We start from the raw sequence: 21,972 nt of genomic DNA, 5'->3' as shown, positions 1-21,972 counted from the left end.
TTTTGGAGCACGTTATACTGCACCAGAACCGCTTGTACATGATTTTACTCATGTGTGAAGATACTTGTAGGACAATTTCCAGAGGTAGACTTGCTGCATCAAAAAACATATATACATTTGTAATTTTTTAAAAATATAATTTATTGTCAGATTGGTTTCCATACAACACCCAGTGCTCATCCCAACAGGTGCCTTCCTCAATGCCCATCACCCACTTTCCCCCTCCCCCACCCCCATCAACCCTCAGTTTGTTCTCAGTATTTAAGAGTCTCTTATGGTTTGCCTCCTTCCCTCTTTTTTTTTTTTTTTCCCCTTCCTCTCCCCCATGGTCTTCTGTTAAGTTTCTCAAGATCCATATATGAGTGAAAACATATGGTATCTGTCTTTCTCTGCCTGACTTAATTTCACTCGGCATAATACCTTCCAGTTCATCCACTGCTGCAAATGGCAGGATTTCATTCGTTCTCATTGCCGAGTAGTATTCCATTGAATACAGTGAGACACATTTGTAATTTTAATATACATTGCCAGATTGCCCACCAGTAATGTATGAAAACGCCTATTTCCCCACACCCTGGCAGCAGCAGTTATCACATTTATAGTTTAGTTCTTTGATAGGTGAAAAATAATGTTTATATGCTTTTCATAACTGTATGTATTTTCTTTGTGGGGCAAACTCTTTTAATATAAAAGCTTTGTACGTGGCAGGGGATTTTTAAAAAATGATTATTACTTTGACAGTGGTGACTGTTCATACCTAAATAACTCAAATTTTTTTCTGAAAAAGTCACTGTGCCTAACAGCAAAAGCAGCTCCTTTCAGAGCATCTAAACCTTCTAATAGTATTAGAAAAGTTGTGAATTTTATTAACATCCTTGAATTATGACATCAATTTTTAGCCAAAGGGACATGTGTAAACACAGTAAGCATTTTGATATATCTTCCAGACTAGGGGATCAATACCCATAATATCCATCCTCAGGAAATTTTACATTAGTTATGCATACATTTTTTTATTTTTTACACTGGGGAATTGAAAGCTGTGTAAAGAAAGGAAGGAGAATATAAGAAAGTGTAAAAAAAAGGCAGAAAAGATGTTTTTGAGTATTCATGCATTTATATATCATAAGTTACAGCAATTGAAATGATAAATATTTTTTAAATTCATCCTACTAATTAAAAAAAAGAAAACATTTATTCACTTTCTGAGAGACAGAGACAGAGTGTGAGCAGGGCAGGGGCAGAGAGAGAGGGAGACACAGAATCTGAAGCAAACTCCAGGCTCTGAGCTGTCAGCACAGAGCCCGATTCAGGGCTTGAACTCACGAACCGTGAGATCATGATCTGAGCCAAAGTCGGACACTTAACCGACTGAGCCACGCAGGTGCCCCCCATTCTACTAATTTTTAAAATACAGAGTATAAGAAGGAAATTTTAAAAGTCGTCCGTAATCACTTTGTCCTATCCCTTCTGGTAATCCCTGTTGACACTTAGAAAAAAAATATTTTTTCTAAATTTCTAAAAGTTTTTGTAGCTCTTTCAAGTATGATATTTAGGACACAGAAAGTGGTGTTTGATGTTCTAATAACAGCGTTATTCAAAGTGTTGTCCATAGAGCCGTCAGTTTGTGGTAGCGTAAGTTAGAAATGGAAAGTGTTTAGAGGTTCTTAACATCAGTTCGACCCAGTAATTTCCAGTCTGTTGAATGTAATAATAAAAATTGTTGGCTTGGGGCGCCTGGGTAGCTCAGTAGGTTGATTGTCCGACTTAGGCCCAGGTCATGATCTCACTGTTTGTGAGTTGAAGCCCTGCATCAGGCTCTGTGCTGACAGCATTGAGCCTGCTTCAGATCCTCTGTCCCCCTGTCTCTCTGCCTCTCCCCTTCTTTCTCTCTCTCTCTCTCATAAATAAATATTTAAAAAAATTGTTGCTTATATTTTATATAGTTTTAGAATTAATTTTCTGATAATTTTTTTGATGTATTTTTGTTAAAAGTGTTACCCTGAAACAGATTGGAGATTTAAAGAGCAGGTCTTCACAGACCCTTTGAGCAGCTGTGCTCTTGTTTATTTCATTGATCAGTCCTATTTGAACTGGTCTTTTTCCTCTCTCACTAGTCTCCCCAGAGAGGGGCTTCCATACCTCATTCATCAGGGATGTGCCAGGGAAGATCCTCCTACCAAAGTAAAAATGTTGGGAGGAAAGAGGGTAAAATATCTGATCTTGGAAGGTAGAAACTGCGGAGGGTGACCTCTTTTCTCCCCAGAGGAGCCTAGGAGTTGGATTTTGGATAAAACTAATTCAGTAGGAGAACTGCAGGGATTTTAAAATGAAGAAAGGAGATGTGAGGGGGTTCTGTCCTGTGCCACTTTCCCTTCCTTCCTTCAATCCCTTTTCCCTTTTTCTCCTTCCTCCTCCCTCTTCTCCCTCTGCTTTCTCTCTCTTTTTCTTTTTGGTCTGGATGGTTAGAAAGTTTGAGGATTTTTTTTTTTTTTTAATTAATGTGATACTTGGATATGTGTGTTTCTCCTGGAAGGTGGATGAGCCTTAGTGAGAGTTAATTAGGGCGGCAATTTAGAGTTAAGTTTTCAAGGCGAGTGATTTCCTTTCTGCTTTAGCCAGCCTTGTTTATCTAAGTAGGAGGAAAGATAGATGAAATTTAGGGAGTAAACTGTTCAAGAATAAAACATGTGCATTTGGCTGGAGAGTGAAATGTATTATCTCTGGAGGGAGAGTGGCAGAGACGTGCGGTGGGAGGGCAGCTCAGCTGGTGGTCACAAGATGGACTTTGGAATCATACTACCTGTGTTCCAGTCTCAGTGCTGTGACCTCCTAGCTTTGTGACCTTAGACTAGTAGCTGAAGCGGCCTGTGCCTTACTTTCCTCACTGATAAATTAGCAATGCTAGTACTTACCCTGCAGCATTTTCGTGAGGTTAAATGAGTTAATACATGTAAAACATCTAACTCTCCAATGTTATTTGTCCTTTCTTCTTCTTTACTATTAGCATGAAGCCTGCACCGGGTAGTGGGCTGAAATAGATAATTATGGATGTTGCCACTGGTGCAGGTACTAACCAGATATTTCATAGGATGGGCACATGATGAGGTTTCTTCCTTTCTAGTTTGCCATTTTGAAAGTGTTGTTGTTTTTTAAATCAGCAAACGAGTTTGTAATAATGACTGATTGGAAATGGTAGATGTTGCGTGTTTCTTAAATGATTTCCCATATCTCCATGGGACCATTAGTCACAAAAGGGGCATGGAAAGATTAATGCTATAGTGGCAAGACACCTTGGATTATATAGTCCAAACTGCTTCCCCACCCCACCACTTTTTTCCCTTAAACAGCTTGTAGGAGCTCAGGACAGATGAGTTCAGTGATGGACGTAATTAGTTTTGCAAATAACTTTCTTCCGTGTTAATTCTGTATTTAAATTATTACTACAAAAATTCCTTATTGCAAAAGATTCCTTAACCTCTCTTAAGCCAGTGGAAGTTTAAATTGAGTAATATGGGTATTTTTCGCCCTCCTCTCCCAAAATAATAGTTTTATAATAGCTTATCATCACTTAGGAGGAAGCTGTTTTTTGATGCTGCACCTTCACATTGGTACAAGAATAGCTCTAACATTGTCCAGGTCATATGTGAATTTATTTTAGAGTTATGCCGGCTTTTTCCTCCTAGCTGTTTGTATCTGTCACTTGGCCACCAGAAGGAATTCTTTGGTTACCAGTTAAACCACCCGGTGTTCGATGTAGTCCTGTTTCAAAAGGCCCAAACATCTGATTATGTGTACCACCTTTGATACCTGAGACTGGCTTTTTATCTTTCAAACACTCAAGAGAAGTCATTTGAGCATCTAACTCCGGATCACTTGGAATTCTACACTTTTATATTCTCACTCTATTTTGCTTGTTTCTGTTACTATTAAACAGCAGGTTGTGATAACTTGATATAACATTAAATTATTTAACCTGAAAGTTTTATATAGTAAATGCAGAATGATAGGGAAATTGACTGTGTTTAGTTAGCTCACACAATATCATTTTATTCCTGTTTGGAGTGATTACTGTTACATTTTTATGGGAAAATTTAAATATCCTATGTGGAGGTGATTTACAGTACCCTGAATAAGAATTCTATCTGGCCTAAGAGTCCTCCTTCTGTCTTCTTTCTTCCATTTACCAGTATCATCACAGTTTAACAGAAAGTTTAGTGTGTTTATTATTTAGTAATGATAAAATAATAAAAATCTAGGTTCTCTGAACTCTAGCTAGATTGAAACTCGTATTTCATTTTATGGCATTTACCTAAGTAAAGCAAAAATATTTGTAGTCTGATTGAACTAACTATGATATGTAATGAAAATCAGAACTTCATGGTATTATTTTCATGGAGAAAGACCATTTACTATGTGTAACTAAAATTGTGTAATGAATGATATTCTTGTGTCTGATTGTTTACTCACCAATAATTTATTGAATACTTAACTCTTTTTCATTTTCAGATTCATATATCCTATATAGTGCCCATGGCACATGGCTGTCTGCCTTCTGCTTAGACATACCCAGAAATAGGAATCTCATTACTTTGCAAGGAAAACATTTTGTTTCTGGAATGTTCTGAATGTTTTCAAGTTCTTAACTGTTCTGAGAAAAGAAATCTTTCTTTCTTTAACTTGTACCCAAGGGCCCTAGTTCCTGCTCAGAGGATTATTAGATTCCTGGGTCCTCACTAAGCTTTCTAAATCAGAATCTCTTGTAATGAGTCTCCATAGTCTGTACTTAACATAAAAAGTTCCCCGCAAGATTTTGATCAGCCAAGTGTGGGAATCACTGCTTTGTAAAACACAGTAATTATATACTGTCTTTTCAACACCATCTATTTTTAATTAGTAATTCCTTGTATGATATGCCTTTTGGGTCTTTCACTGTTCTAATTGTGGTTGTTTTTCTGGTACTGAATTACACATAATATTCCTGATATGACCTAAACATATAGAATACAGCGGAACTAACACTTTTCCTAATGTGAATAGTGCTTTTTTTGTTTGTTTTGTTTTAAGTGCAGCCTAAGACTATAGTGCTACTTAAAAATAATTTAAAGGGGTGCCTGGGTGGCTCAGTCGGTTGAGCATTTGAATTTGGCTCAGGGCATGATCTAACTGTTGTGAGTTCAAGCACTGCATTGGGCTCACTGGCGTAGAGCCCACTTCAGATTCTCTGTCCCCCCTCTCTCAGACCCTTCCCCCCTCATGCTTTCTCTCCCCAAAATGAATAAACATTTATTAAAAAAAGATAATTAAAAAACCCAACAGATTGTCACACTATTGACTTATAAGGATGACATGGCCTTCTAAAATCTCCTTGGTTTTATTTTTTTAATTTAATTACGTTTTTAAAATGTTTTTATTTATTTTTGAGAGAGAGAGAGACAGAGTGTGAGCAGGGGAGGGGCAGAGAGAGAGCGAGACACAGAATCTGAAGCAGGCTCCAGGCTCTGAGCTGTCAGCACAGAGCCCAACATGGGACTCAAACTCATGAACTGCAAGATCATGACCTGAGCCGAAGTCAGACACTTAACTCACTGAGCCACCCAGGCACCCCAGTTTAATTTTTTTATTTAGTTTTTAAGTTTTGTTTATTTAAGTAATCTCTACACCCATCGTGGAGCTCGAGCTCATGAGCCTGACATTAAAAGTTGCATGTTCCTCTGACTGAGCCAGCTAGGCGCACTACTCTGATTTTGTTTTTGTGGGCTGCTTGTCAAGCCAAAAGATTTTATTCAGTTTGAATTTCTCTTTGTTTGTTTGTTTGTTTTTTTTGCTTCTGAATCTAAATACTGGGTTGTAGATTTATCACTGTATATTTGATGTATCTTCAAGTTAATAAAGAGCTTTTAAATCCTTTTTCCACAGCCCAGCATAGTCCTCTCTTTTATACCCTGTTTTTTTCACATTTAAAAATTGATATACATACCTCCTAAGTCTGTAAAAAGGTGCCAGATGAACATATAGGAAGGGGGGGAGGGGAAAGAGGAGAGAAGGAAACAAATCACAAGAGACTCTTAATGCTAGAGGACAGACTGAGGGTTGATGGAGGTAGGGGGATGGAAGATGGGCTAGATGGGTGATGGGTTACTAAGGAGGGAACTTGCTGTGATGAGCACTGGGTGTTGTATGTAAGTGATGAATCACTGAAGTCTACTCCTGAAACCAATACTGCACAGTATGTTAACTAAAATTTAAATTACAAAAAAATGTTGCTTGAAACAAATATTGAATCAACTTCAAAAAATAGAGCTTGTGTTAATGATTTTTTATGATTGTGTAGTAATTATCAAGTGAAATTTAAGAAAGGAGATTTCATGAAATAGTTTTATTTATTTACTTAAAAAATTGTTTTAATGTTTGTTTATTTTTTGAGAGAGAGGCAGAAACAGAGCATGAGCAGGGTTGGGGGGGCAGGGCAGAGAGAAAGGGAGACACAGAATCCAAAGCAGGCTCCAGGCTCTGAGTTGTCAGCACAGAGCCTGATGCGGGCTTGAACTCATGAATCGCGAGATCATGACCTGAGCTCAAGTAGGACGCTCAACCGATGGAGCCACCCAGGCACCCCTCATGAAATATAGTTCTAGATTTGGGAGTGAAGAGAATAAATATACTAAAAAATCCATTTTAATTAAAGGTGGGTGTTATCTGCCAGTTTTTTGTTTTTTATCTTTTGCATTGCTTCAAGGAGTTTTTGGTTTGCATATCACTTAGGGAGAGCAAAATGCCTAGTGTCCCTTCTTCCTCTATCCAAACAAAATAAAAGGCAACAAAACAAAAATAACATTTATTTGAAAAAAAATCTTTACACCTGAAACTTGCTATAACTCTTCAGAGAATTCTCAGTAAAAATGTATGTTTCTATTCCATTGGTTTTGTGCCAGAACAATGTTTAGTCCATGGAGTGTGCCTGTGATTAAAGAATCTGTTGCAAGGAATATGTTTCTTACCTCAGTGTTTCTGACCTATAGATATTACATCTGAGCATGTTGGTCTCTAGGTTATGTTTGTGTTGAACAGAGTAGCTGGAGAACTCATGGACTAGTTAGAGGCTTTTGTTCCTGGAATAAAAGTTTTCTAACTGAAATGATATTCTAATATTGCTTGGAAGTTGAAGAAATGGCTTATAATGATTGCGAGCACAGAATAATAACTAAGCTAGCCAGGTGGTTGATAGATTTTCCTGGAAATGTATTCTTAATGTTTAACTTTTGAATAGACGTTGTGTGTATGGAAGTGATGTTTGTAAAAGGCAAAATGTTAACCTGTGAGATAGAAGAGCAAATACAACATTTGTTGTTATCTGATCTTTTGTCATTTTACGTGTAGAAATGGAAGATTTTGTGAAGAGACGGTAGTTAGTGTTGTAAATGTTATCTGTTAATTTTACATACTTTTAACAATTAAAAAGTATAACTGTGTGTTACCTCCCTTTTCCTACCCTACCACACGCACACACACACACACACACACACGGCGTTCCTTATGCACTCGTGTATTTTATGTACTCATTAATGGTTTGCTGAAGGAATGGAACCCATGTCAACTACTCTAACATAACCAAAGACTTTTAAGTACATTAATCTCTCATTCAATAATGACCAACATTTGGTAGTGATGTATACAAGAAAAGCGTCACATAGATCCTACTAGATTTACGTGTAACTTCTGTTAATAAATTCTTGTTTTCTTTAACAACATGGCTTTAATGTGATCCCTGGGCCCTTACTCTGAGGAAAGAGGTGGTTTGATTTACTAAAGTGGGAAACAGGGTGAAGATGAAACAGCAGACAGTATGCTTCAGGCATATTCTCTTAGGCAAACCAAAATCTTACCCCCTCCATTCCCTCACTCCCACCCCTGAGTAGACTTTACACAACTGTGAGCAGTGACATTGCTTAATGAACTTTCCTTAACTGCTATCAGCAGCCTGTCCCTTGCCAAATCCAGTGTCACCCAAAGCTCAGGAACATATGGTGCACCAACTGCACCAGAACAAGAGTCATTCAGTGTTGATCCAGTCTGTTTTACTCTTAGTTTAAAAAAGGAAAAAAAAAAATAGTGGCATTGACCTAAGAACATTTCCTTTCCATTTCTAGTTGTTCTTTGTGGTTGTGTGTTTGCTTTCTGTGGAGGAGGTGAAACATTTAAAGTAAATCGATGTTTTGTGACTAGAGACCAGAGTGCTAGAAGTGATCTACCAACATTTGGTGCTATCTTGATAAAAGCCAACTGTGCAGGCAAGCTTATTGGGTTAGAAAAATAAACATGGAACCTCAAGAGAAGGCACAGGAGACCTGCTAGGGGGTACTGGTGGTAGTTCTGACCTATACAAAAAGAACTGGAAGGAAAAATATCCTTAGGATTTTTTTTCTCAACAAATTGTAAGCAGAATGAATAAAATAGTCCCATAAAAGGAAACGTTAACTCCTTTCATCTAAGTGTTGATGGGTCTTGGTTCTGGAGGGCTACAGATATATAAAGGAAGCTGAGACCACACTTCCTGAGACAGGAATGGAATGAAGACGTGCCCATCTTCACAGGATGAGGGACAAGTGCACAATCAAGAAGCACTGAAAGGAACAAGGAGTTGACAAGCGTGGATTTCTTAGAAACAGTATGGCATCTGGGAGTGATAGTTGCATATGTAAGCAGTCCTTTCTGGGCAATGGCATTTTTAAGGAGACCACACTAGTTGATGTGGAAGCAGCTTGTAAATTTAGATTCTTGGTGCCTGGGTAGTGGAGTTGGTAGAGCATCTGACTCTTGATTTCTGCTCAGGTCATGGTCTCACAGTCGTGGAATCGAACCCCATGTCAGGTTCTGTGCCTCTCTGTTTCTCTTAAGATTCTCTCTGTTTCTCTCCCTCTGCCCCATCCTCCCAACCCCCCATTCTGTCTTTCTCTCTCAAAAACAAAATAAAACAACAACAACAAAAAAACACCAAAAAAACAAACAAAAAAAAACCCCTGCAAGAGGTAAATTCACATTCTTCATAAGTTATTTATTGTCGTATACTGTGCCCATTATTGTATGGCTTTTGGCAGCCTAGCCAGCCTGGGCTCTTAGTTTCCGTGTCACTTTCTCCCTAGAATGTAGACACCCTTAACTACTTGCCATACCTTGGAAATGGTAGTACTTTTTATATCATCATGTGTTTCACATGCTTTTTATTTTTCCCCAGAACACATAACACCGCTCCCATTTTATTTCTGCAAATTCCAACTTCTATTTTAACATTCAGGACAATTGTCAATATCCCTGACAAACCTTCTTCATGTCATTTAGGTATATTAGTCATTCCAGTATTTATGTTGATAACTTTTATACATTTATTACTCTCTAGTGTCCCAGAGTATCCTTTACTTTTACTTGTCTTGCTGCCTAGAGTGCATTCCCCTTAGATCTATTCATGGCGCTTTCTCTTCATTCTGGTTTCTGTTCAGATGTCACCACCCCAGGAAGTCTCTTCTGACTACTTTACCATAAAAGAGCATCTCCTGATGCTTTTTGTCCTCTTTCTCTTCTTTATTTTTCTTCTTTAATACTTATTTTTGATATTTTATTTATCTTCATGTTTATTTGTTGATTGTCTCTTTCCCCCTGGCTGAATTTAAGCTCCATGAAGGCAAGGACCTCATTCTGTTCGTTGTTGTATCACTATGCCTAGAACAACTGGGCACATAATAGACACTTAAGTATTTCTTAAATGATGGAATAAATGAATATTTGCTTTCCCCATTAGCCTAATAATTCATTCTTATAGTCATTAGCATCTGGTCCATATGTAATCATTTAGTGAATGTATATGAACAAATGAATGCATGATTCAGCATTAAATGCCAGAAAGCTCAGGTACTACCAGTAGGAAGATTCTTGTCCCTTAGAATTAAATATGTAATGGAATTAATATTCATCCTAGAAGAAAAAATCATTTGGGATCTGAAAATGAAGATAAGCTAGATTCTCTTCCCTCTTAGTTAGCTCTGAAACTTAGCCTTTTGGATTTCTAATGTTGATACAGTTTTAAGTTTTTGAAAAGTAGTCATGTTTGTCATTTTAATGTTTTATAATAGAGAAATAAAAATAATATATATAATTAGTGAAGAGTACAAAAGTTATTTTAATGCCAGAGTGAGTAATGGATACTAATTATAATGACTTTTAGACTAATGAGAGATGGTAGTCTGTATAAATATTTATTATGGTTTAGAGTTAAAAGGGACCCTAGAACATTTGGTCCAGCTCTCTTATAGAGCTGGGCAGAATGAGGCCAGACATGTGAATGATTTGCCCAAGGTCCTAGGATTTGTTAGTGTTAGAGTTAGAATTACCCTCAAGTTTCTTTTGTAATACTAAGAGTTGCAAGAGTGTGGGATAACACTTTTCATGCACAGTTTGTAGAATTATAAATGGTTGCAAATATTCTTGCTGACATTCTAGTATCATAGATCAAAAAATTAAATGTGCATATCTTTTTAAAAACAGTTCCTGAAGAAAATATCAGTTGAGTATGCCATAATAAATGTATAATACTTTCATCACTTTATGTTAAACATAAGAACAAAGGAAATTGGAAATCAGTTAACTTACTAAACAATAGCCTGTTTTGGTAATTCATTAAATGTTTATTGTGTTTTTTTTTTAATTAATTAATTTTGAGAGAGAGAGAGCACACACGCGTGCACATGCACGCATGCCCTGCGAGAGGGGGAGGGACAGAGAGAGAGAGAGAGAGAGAGAGAGAGAGAGAGGAGAGAGAGAATCCCAAGTGGGTTCCATGCTGACAGTATGGGGCTTGAACCCATGTACAGTGAGATCATGACCTGAGCTGAAACCAAGAGTCATACGCTTAACTAACTGAGCGACCCAGTTGCCCCTAGTCTGTCTTAATTTTAAGTCCATGTACAATAGACCTATAGAGACATAAAAGGCATAGTCATTGCTTAGAAGAAACATCTTTCTGGTCTGCAGCCCAGCAAACTGTTGGTTAGAGTTTGAGATGAAATAAGGACAGAAATGAATAGGTATCTAGAAACTTTTGTAGTTTGACAGAGTAATTTTATGTCTGTTGAATCTGATGATAAGAAATTTGGTCTTATATTTTATATATTCTTTAAATTTTGTTTTCCAGTAATTTGTCTTCATTAAAGATTACAGAAGAATTGGTATAAGGCAGACGGGGGAAAAACTTTCCTCACAGTGTCTTTCACCGCAGATAGTTTGAGGAGCATTGCTTTATGGAGAGTTACATACACATGTGAAAGTTAAATAGTAGATAAGGGAGAGGACGATATCAGTTCTTTATATTGTTTTTCTGAATTCAGTATCAAATGTAGTGTCTTACTGGAATAGGCCCTTATTAAATGTTAGTGATTTTAACAGTTACTTGCCATTAGCATGTGAAGTCATGATTTTGTACCACATTAAATAAATATTAACCCTGCTTTGAGTTCTTAAATTTTCTTGATGCTAATGGATTTCTTGTTTTGAAACATTTTTGGGGCGCCTGGGTGGCTCAGTCGGTTAAGCGTCTGACTCTGATTTCGACTCAGGTTATGATCTCACGGTTTATGAGAGTTGACAACACGGAGCCTGCTTGGGATTCTCTCTCTCCCTCTCTCTGTGCCTGTGTCCTGCTCTCATGCGCACTCTCTCTCTTTCTCTCTCTCTCTCTGTCTCAAAATAAACAAACTTCTTTTTTTAAAAAGAACTTTAGATTGTGATTTTCAAAGGACTAGTGAATTTTTTCCTTGTGTCATAAAAGTATGCTGCTACTGGTAGTTTAGGAACCACACTTTGAGAAACATTGTTCTAAGGTTTCATTAAATCATTCATTCTTAACATTTTTTTGGTCATAGATGCCTTTGAGAATTTGGGGAAAGCTATGGACTGAGTCAATGGAAAATGCATGCATACTTGCACATAATTTGCACACAGTTGCAGGGGATTTATCTCATCTTTGACCAGAACCTGATAAGGAGGGAGGGTTGAAACTGTGTGTATTACAGTGTTAATCTGTTCTTAGGTAAACTAGAGTTGACCAATTCATTTTTAAATTTTATAGTTATCTGCAACATTTATTATCATTTTCCTTATCATTATAAAGTGGACTACATAAAAACACAAATATCTGTAATTAACAAATTTGTTTGATTTAAAGATGTTTGTATATGCATTCTTTTTTTATAAACCACCATGCTTTTCACATTCTGGTAGAATTATATTCACACATTAAGTACAAAGTACCTTAAGTCTTTGGATGTAAACCTATATGGATTAACTATAAAATGAAAGTGTTATGTGGTGTGTTAATAGTGATTTACAGTATACGAAGGCATGTTTTGGGGCGTCTGGGTGGCTCATTTGGTTGAGCATCTGACTTTGGCTCAGGTCATCGTTTCGCAGTTCGTGAGTTTGAGCCCCGTGTCGGGCTCTGTGCTGACAGCTCAGAACCTGGAGCCTGCTTTGGATTCTGTGTCTCCCTCTCTTTCTCTCCCCCTCCCCTGCTCATTTTCTGTCTCTCTCTGTCTCTCAAAAATAAGTAAATGTTAAAAAAAAAAAAGAGAAGGCATGTTTCTGTTTTATTAGGATGCTGGTCAAGAAGAATAAAGATGTTACTTTAATAAAGAAGGATTCATTATGGAAAAGAGATTTAGACTACTAGAACAAACAGTCTTAACAGAAGCCCTGTGTTTGAACTAGGTAGCTCAGTGACTACATAAAGAAAGAGAAGGCATAATCACCCTCTGATTTCCCTTTGGTTTTGTGAGGCACAATGACACACACTTTAAGGTATTTGCTTTATTGCTACCATATAAGGTGTATTCTCAGACTTTTGGGTAAAACTGATGACAGTTTGACTCATAAGCCAGAAAATAAGGCCCATAGTTAGAGTAACCACCACTCACATGGGTCAGGCAGGAGTTCACAAATTTACTCAGAGAGAGACCTCAGTGATTGTTTTATCTCGTCATTCTAACATACAAAAAGCGAAATCATTTTATTTCACAGAAGAGAGTATTAAAATGAATCCAGAGTAGCCTCAAATAGTGAAGGGGCATGTTCACATTAGACATCCAGGTCAGAGATTATCTTTTTCTGTGTAGTTGAGTAGCATATACAGGCTGGTTGAGGTGCCACCGCTATAGAAGCAATAGATAGATGATGCAAGACAGCACAGCTTTCAGCGCTGAGCATAGTGTTGTAAGGTGGATTAGTTAAGTACTAGAGTGACAGGAAATACGTTGGGATTTAAAAAGTGGCTTGAAGGATATGTTTGAAAAGCTGATTCAGCACTTCTCAAATATTCTTTACTTCTCACTTTAATGGCTAAAAACTCCCACCATTTCTGTTTATTTGTGATATTTGGTGACGATTGGGGAGCACTCATTGTTCAGCAGGAAAACAAGTTCTGTGAGTTCTCTGTTTTTTGGTGTAATGCTCATACATTCTTATGTGTTTCTTGGAGGGGGAGGGGTGGGAGGAGGGTGGCAGTGCAGAAAGTCACATCCATGGTATTCTGGGAAATATGTGGGAGATAAACACCTACAGACTTTGTCTGGATTCAAATTTTTTATCTTACGGTAGGTACTAGAAAATACACTTTAATTGCCCATTACCTAAGTGTTTTTTCAAAATAAGGCTTTCCTCTGTGCTTTCCTCTGCCTCAAGAAAATCCTGTTGGTTAGATTGATATAATTTTATTTGTATATTCAAATTTTGGTAACAGCACTGTTAGAAAAATAACATCTTTTATTTTCCCATGGTTTAGTTCCCATGGTTTTTGGACATGGGAAATTTCTGGTAGTGTTTCTTTCTATAACTGTCATATTTATGTATTCCTTTTTTACATTTAATAAATCTGAGGGCATTCTTGTCATACCCATGGTGTTAGGGTCATATATTTCCAAGCATTCCATATTTGTTGAAAGTAGGCAGAGGTTGAAAACTTGCATGTTGGTTGTGGCTCATCATATAGGTACCTGTCTGCTGCTTGTTACCCATAGAATATAATAGGATAATTACCAAAGTAATTTTCTGAACCAGCATAAATTGTTCTTAGTAAACATCTGACTATTAAATGGTTTATCTATATTATAAAATGATTTCTGTAATATAGTTAGGCATATATATTTCAGTAAGTTATTTCTATTGCTGACATCTGTTTTCTGAGGTTTTTAACTGCTGGCTTATTTCCAAGGGAAAGCATGCAGAGGTTTTGTGTGCATCAATTCCCTATGATTTGGAAGGATTTCTCTCAATAGAGAATTTTAAGACAGTGTTGAAGTTATTGCTATGGCTAAACATTTTGCTCTTTATGAAGAAGCTTAGGGCAATATAGCAGCTCTATTAAATACTCATTTTAAAGAGAAATCTTAGACAGTTAAGTTTATTGAAATGATACCTACCATATTGGATTTTAACTTTTAAAAATGAGAGGTCTATAATGTTTACATTGATTTTGTTTTTTGCTACAAATTTTCTATGATTGTTTTATTTCTGTGATGTGCTTGCTCTCAAGAGATAAGCTCACTACAGTGAAGGGTTAGTCTAACTGGTGTATCTCTAACTCCTTATGAATCCCAAATAGCATACTTCTTTGTGGATAAATGTTCTACTTGGTGCAGTTTTGAGATTTTTGTTTGAGTGGCATGTTCTCTTGAGATACTAGTTTATTTTTAATGCAATTTTATAAAGATGCAGTACTACTTTTCTCTTTTGTTAAAACGTTTTAAGAAGAAATGCTGCTGGGACCACAGATTTGCATGGAGGCTAAGAATTTGGGGAGGTTTGGTCATAAATTTTATTTGAGTACAGTAAAGTTAACGACACGTTTAATGACACATTAGTATTACTGTGAGTTAATTGGCTCTAAATCATAGTTATTACTAATAGTCATTTAGGTTTTTTTAGTTATTCAAATCAAAGTGTAAAATCTTCTATGATTAGTTATTATTTTGATGTTATGTTCAATTTAAATATTATTTTACACATGTGCACTTGGGTGTACAACACACCCAGAGGCAAGGCCTGGATCTAGTTGATCAAACCTAGGATACCTTGTGACCCTTTCTTCTTTCATAGTCTTGGTTCCCTGTTCTACCCTCTGTACCGGCACCTTCATTTGTTCCTCATGCAGTGTGTTCTTTTGTCTTCTTTCCTTCCTGTCCTTTCTTGACCCCCATTTCAAGGCTTCTTCACCACTGTTATCTTCTTAATTCTTATTCTTTGGCCTCTTGGTATAGTGGCAACCCCTAACTGACCTGGGAAATAGAGATATGAGGTCATCATCCTATGAGAATAGAGTTTGGAAAAGTCAGAATTGGATAGTGGTAAGCAGAGAAAGGACATGGTGAGCTGGTTCTGATCTATGGCATATCGTGTTCTGTTGCTGAATAAAGGAAAACTTTAGGCTTAGAGAAGCAGAAAGAAGAGAGTGGGTGAAGAAGGGATATTTGGTCTTTATTGATGGAGGGATGGGGAAGCCAGAAGGTCTGACTGGTCAGTTTGCAAAGCTGTCTTCTCTACACTGTAGGTCCTTGAAGCAGGTGTCCAGCCTATGTGAATTGGTGACATAGAATAATAATAATAATAATAATAATAATAATAATAATAGTAGTGAGCATTTATTTTGCATTGTGAGGTATGTGCTATGCTGGGGTTTTATTTAATCTGCTCAAGAGATCTGTGAAGCAGGTGAAATTGTAGTCCCCATTTCAAGGAGAGATAGATGAAGCTTAGAGAGGCCTAGTAAATTCATGTTACACAATCAAGAAATGGCAGAGCATGAATATGACCTCATGTTTGCCTCACTTCAAAGCCTCTGCTCTGTACTGTTTTCTTACTGTATGGACACGGGCAAGTAATTTAATCCCTTTGAAGCTCTCATTTTCCATCTATAATATAGACTGAACTACCTGATAATGGCAAAAAAGGTACAGGGTCTCTTAAAGTTGCTTACTTACGGTTGGTGCTCAGTAAATAGTCCTAATTACTTTTTCTGGATCATTTCTTTCTCAGGACAGAAAAACACTATGTGAGAAGAGCTACTCTTTTTTTTTTTTTTTTTTTTTTTAATGTTTTATTTGTTTTCTGAGAGAGAGAGAGAGCAGGGGAAGGGCAGAGAGAGAGAGGGAGAGGGAGACACAGAATCCAAAGCAGGCTCCATGGCCTGGAGCCTGATGTGGGGCTCAAACTCAGGAACCATGAGATCATGACCTGATCTATATAGTCAGACATTAACTGACTGAGCCACCCAGGTGCCCCAAAGAGCTACTCTTCTAAAATGACTGAAGAAAATTTATCTCTGGGTATTTCCTGGTGCCTTTTTCCCTTACACACACACACACACACACACACACACACACACACACACACACACACACTCTCTCTCTCTCTCTCTCTCTCTCTCTGTCTCCCCCCCCCCCCCATTTGTTTACTAAAGACTGGACTTCCTTCTCAAGAGAAAATATCATCCTAATTGCAGGTAAAGATTAAAATGCATCCCTAGGGGTTTTAGACCAAGTGTAGGTGATCAATATTAGAGCCTTTCTTATCTAGGTTAATGGGGAGGCTCAATAAGGATACCATTCTCTTGAAGAGCTTATAGTTGTCCTAGTTTACCTTCATTTCTCTGTCAGTAAACAGAAGCCCAGAGGTAGTTCCAACATGTGCAGCCCTGTATGCTTGCAATTTAAGTGAGGCCACAAAGCACTGTTTTTAAAGAAGCATACAGCCTCAATTAAGTTTATGGAAAATTATGCAACAGTAATGAAAAATGCATCTCAGGATCAAAGGACAAGCATTTGCTTGTGATTAGTTTGATTTATGCTGAGCTTGACCCAGGAGCCTCCCACTACTGCTTCCTTCCTACACATTATACATTTATGAAATACACATATACTTATGGCTGTCATATAATATGTACAAGATTTACTGATGACAGAATGTTATTACTGTTTCAAACAAATGCAAGCTATTCAGACTTGCAAAAACAAAAAATGAACTATACAAATAATGAGTGACCTTGTAGTTTTTCCTTAGCTGCTAACAATTCATTATAGTACTATATTCTACCCAATTAAGAAAGAAAAAAAAGATTTATCTTTCTAATGAATGGATGGTCTGAGGAAGTGGTTTTGGAGATAAATGGAGCTCATAGGAGTATTCAGTAAGGTGTCGTCTTTAATAAGACTTAAATTTGTTTCTATGTGCTGGGCCTTTCCCACTAAATACAGCATTAGTTCAGGCTCTTCATGATCTTTAGTTTAAATTGTGTGATGAGAAGTCCTGAGCATTGAATAATAAACATGGTTAGAGATTTAGAAAAGATGCTTATGTCAAAAATCCAAGATGACTAATATTACTGGCCCCCCAAAACTGTAGACAAAAAGGAATTTATTTGACAATTTAAATAATATATGAGTTTGATAGGAGTTAAATTTTGATCTGTTTTGTTACTCTGGAAATTTTATTTATTTATTTATTTATTTTTAATTTTTAAAAAAAAATTTTTTTTTAACGTTTATTTACTTTTGAGACAGAGAGAGACAGAGCATGAATGGGGGAGGGGCAGAGAGAGGGAGGGAGACACAGAATCTGAAACAGGCTTCAGGCTCTGAGCTGTCAGCACAGAGCCCGACGCGGGGCTCGAACTCAGAACCGTGAGATCATGACCTGAGCCGAAGTCGGCCGCTTAACCGACTGAGCCACCCAGGCGCCCCGAGATTTTATTTCTTCAGTGTTCAACATAGTATAAATTTTTCTTACCCTTAAATATCTCAGCAGCTGTGAAAGGATTACTTTTGTTAGTGTAAAGGGAAAACAAAATCATGATATACTGGGTATGTGATAGAGAACATTTCCTTTGAAGGGTTTAAAATCTTTTTTTATACTTTGTATCTGTGAGATTTCATATATCTTTGCTCAAATAGGTATTTTTTCTTAATAATTTCAAGAACTATTTTGGTCACTTGATAGTTGTATTTTAAAATGAAATAAATTTCTAATTATGTAAAATTTTAGTTTTTCCTAATTTCACAGTGTAAACAAACCATCGCCAGTGTTAAGTAATAAATGTGTGGCATCCATTCATTCAGTATGTATTTTGTGAAGGCCTGTAGTGTGCCAGGCACCTGAGGAAACACAGACATGGGCCCTTCCTTGATGGATCTAACCTTCACTACTGTTTTCTTGATTTTAGATCCAGACATTTGTTCTCATGCACTAAGATTGGTCTGCCTTGATCATTATTTTTAAGGAAAGAGTTTGACAACTGATAGTAATCAAAACCTAGCCTAACTGAACATACAAATATCCATTGTATTTATTTCTTTGTTTCCAAATTGTGAATTGTAGCACTCAATTCATGTTTTGTTTGTTGAGGTATATAGTTTTTTAAAAAGAAGTAATTTTAGCAAAATGTTCTCTAAAATATTTAGTTGTGTTTTTTTTTAGTTTTTTAAAACTTGTGGTAATCATAACAGTAAACCATTTTTAAGTGTACAATTTATTTGCATTAAGTGCAGTTACAGTGATGTACAACCATCACCACTATCCATTTCCAGAATTTGTTCATTATTCCAAATAGAAACTGTATAAAATCTTTTAGTTTTAAGTATCTAGAGAATATTGGTTGTTTTCTTTATTTGTGCCAAGTCTCACCTGTCTTCCAACAACCCAGTGTTCAGTGTGATCTACTTGTACTTAATGAATTCTGAGCTTGCCATTTGAATTAGAATGGTTACTTTTGATTTGTATTTGTTCCATGTTTCTAGGTAGTTATTAAAATTGCATCATCTTGCATTTTACTGTAATTTTATATTTGTTTGCTTTTTTGGAACAATGAAATATATATGAACTTGGAAGGAGATCAAACTGAGTAATGTGAACATGGAAAATTTAATACAGAAGGGAAGAAAAACTGGGGATTAAAGACTGTGGTACACAAAAAAGTCTGATAGTCTCAGACACAACTGGTTTCCTTCCCCTCCTACTAAATGCCTGGAGCAGGAAGCATATCTAGTGTAAAAGATATTTGGGTCTGATCTAAAAGAATTCAGTACCCCAGACACTGGATATGAATTGGACTCAACAGGAAGGATTGTTCGGTTAAATCCGCTGTCTGTGTTACTCTTTGTGCTCAAAAGTACAGCTGTTTAAAGAGTTCTAAACATTATTTTTGAAAGAATTTAAATACCCTATTCACATTACAGATGCTAAAATGTAATTTGCTTGGCTACTTCTCTTCCTCATAATATCAATCACATGGTACTGTTACACAATAAAGAAATGGAGAAATTATCAGGGAACCGTTTTCAGAAAATTTAGCAAGTAAGAATTTAAGAAAATAGGAAAGTTATTTGTTACCTGTTAATCAAGATAACTTTTTATTAATTTGTCTAAAAGTATATAAATCTACTTTTCTTTTGATATAAGCAAAAGTATAGTTTTCATCTGCGTTTATTCTCTGTTTTTTAAGGAGTGACACTCCTAATGAAATCTATTCATTACAGCTAAAAGATGGAGGCAAAGCATCCCAGGCAAATGTAAGAATAGGCGATGTGGTTCTCACCATTGATGGAATAAGTGCACATGGAATGACTCATCTTGAAGCCCAGAACAAGATTAAGGGTTGTACAGGCTCTTTGAATATGACTCTGCAAAGGTAATTTGCATTTTTTTTTTTTTTTAACCTCAGAGAGAGAACAATACTGAGGAATGTGTTTTTGTGTATCTGATTCATGGTATTAACTCAAGTTTCTACTACCACTGTTTCAAGTAGATAAATTAAAAAATGTAAAGGCTTTTAAATTGAATAATTGAACAGTATGACAAATTGGTGAAAGCTTTGGATTATTTCCCCATAAAAAGACATGTATTCATGTATTCATAAAAATTGTATGTTCAGTTTTAGAAAATCTAAGATTTCCTAAAATTTCTCAGTAAAGTACAGGCTAAAAATTCTTATTATAGGGTAAAACTCTTGGCCTTAATATTCTGGGCAGTATATTAGAGGGTATTATTTCAAGATCTAGTTTGGCTTTTTCTTAGTATGTCTTTTGCCCTTTTTTTCCTGGGTAGAAAAATAATTTTTTTATATACTCATTTGAAATGCAAATTTTCTGAACTTACTGTTTTGTTTTTTAAAGTTACTCTGGCTTTAGTTATAGCATAGCTAATCATCTCATTGATTATAATATATCAGGCATTTTGAACATTTCAACATTTGACCTGCTGCCTTGAAATCATGTGGATTGCTTGCTAAAATTACTGACAAAATCAGAACATCAGAAAGGGCCAAGAATTATATTTTAATTAGCTGCCTATGATTATTATGAATTATAACATCAGGCTGAGGGGAAGGAAGGTGAAGGGGAGTGGGGAGAAGGTGACTGACTGATGGCTCTGAACCTTTAGGCTTATGGGGAAGGTGGGTATCGAGGGTTTTAAATAAGTCTTGTGTTTGATGATTACAGACATATTCTCTATTTCTGTAAAATTTGGAAGACACCATTTTCTTCCTTGAAACGTCTCAGGCTTCCATAAATTATTGTGTATATTATAAATTTTTAAGAGGGGAATAACATGTGGTACCAAACGTATTTGGCTATGGAACCGTTTTTCCTTGGAGTCTCTCCTGGGACTATTTAAAGGCTATACACAGGCTAAATTTTATGTACTTGTCTGGAAGAGTATCAGTTTGGTCTTAAAACTGAATAGGAGAAATTTTTGTGAACTTAGACTTACAGATTTACTTTGATGTAACCATTCCTCCCCTCGCCCCTCCCCCCCCCCTTTTCTTTTGGTGGGAGAAATTCATTTCAGTGGGACTATTTGGTCAAAGGTTATTCATATTTAAATATCAATAGCTATTAGGTATATATTTTAATGCATATAAAGGAGTCAATGAGAAAAAATAACCTTGCTAAAAAGTTCTATTTCTGTAGTGTCCTTTCTGTTCTAGGTACTGAGACATATAACACAAAATTATTGTTACTAATTATATGAAAAGTAGCCATTTTTGTTTATAGTCATTTTTACAAAGTATGAATTTTGAAAGGATACCATGAAGCCAAGAAGATTAAATTGTCTGAGATATTAACTAAATAAAATAAATAGAGATGGTGATGGGTGTTTCTCAAATTCTGAAGTTGAAAGTTTATGTAGAGTATAAGTTCTTTTCCTGGGCTGTGTATCCCTTCTTTCATATCAGCCTAATTATTTTCACATTACACTCCTTCTTATTTAATAACCCAGGACCCAGTGTCTTATTTTCTGTTGAAAATACTTCTGGGTCCCCTAAGAATAGATGAAAACCAGATGTTACCTTGTTTGGATGCATTTCCAATGTAAGTAATCTGTTACTGACCTTTAATAAAGATTCTTTTAAGCTACTTAACTATGAATTTAACGAGTTGTTATAAACATTTGGAGATGCGGCATAATCTTATATTTGTGAGTATGGATATTCAGGGACCCAAAACATGAGAGAGAATTTTAGAGTCCTATTGTTATTTGTTGTAATTCTCAAGTTTTTGAATGCTTCTTGTGTTAGGCAGTGTCAACCTGAAAAGAGATTTACATTTAAGAGAATTTATGGTTTAACATTGACATACTACTGAAGAAATATTTTTTTGCCTTTCAAGGAAAAAATAAAACTTTGAAGAGTTAGTTTCAATTCTTCCCTATACATACACCAGTCCCTTCTTAAGTTCTCTCTTCTCTCAAAGCAAATAAATAGTTTTCCTTCCACTTATTTCTGAATCTGACAACAGCATCCTTTTTATTATTTATTTATTTTTGAGAGACAGAGCACAGGCAGGGGCAGAGAGAGAGGGAGACACAGAATCCGAAGCAGGCTCCAGGCTCCGAGCTGTCAGCACAGAGCCTGATGCCGGGCTCGAACCCACTAACTGT

The 21,972-nt window shown here is 36.3% G+C and overlaps 1 protein-coding gene across 9 annotated transcripts in view; it reads left to right on the top strand.

Moving 5' to 3' along the window:
• The window catches only part of PDLIM5 (PDZ and LIM domain 5), a 219,063-nt gene that overhangs the window by 47,952 nt on the left and 149,139 nt on the right, over positions 1-21,972 (top strand). For 8 of the 9 annotated variants that reach the window (XM_042984165.1, XM_042984164.1, XM_042984173.1 and 5 more), the window contains one exon: positions 19,569-19,720. The exons of the other annotated variant lie outside the window; for it this stretch is intronic. In XM_042984165.1, the coding sequence (XP_042840099.1) occupies positions 19,569-19,720 (152 nt within the window). The remainder of the gene's footprint in view (positions 1-19,568; positions 19,721-21,972) is intronic. 9 annotated transcript variants of the gene reach the window in all.

Source organism: Panthera tigris, chromosome B1 (assembly GCF_018350195.1).
Source record: "Panthera tigris isolate Pti1 chromosome B1, P.tigris_Pti1_mat1.1, whole genome shotgun sequence".
NCBI classification, from domain to species: domain Eukaryota; kingdom Metazoa; phylum Chordata; class Mammalia; order Carnivora; family Felidae; genus Panthera; species Panthera tigris.
This window is presented reverse-complemented; position numbering and strand designations above follow the sequence as displayed.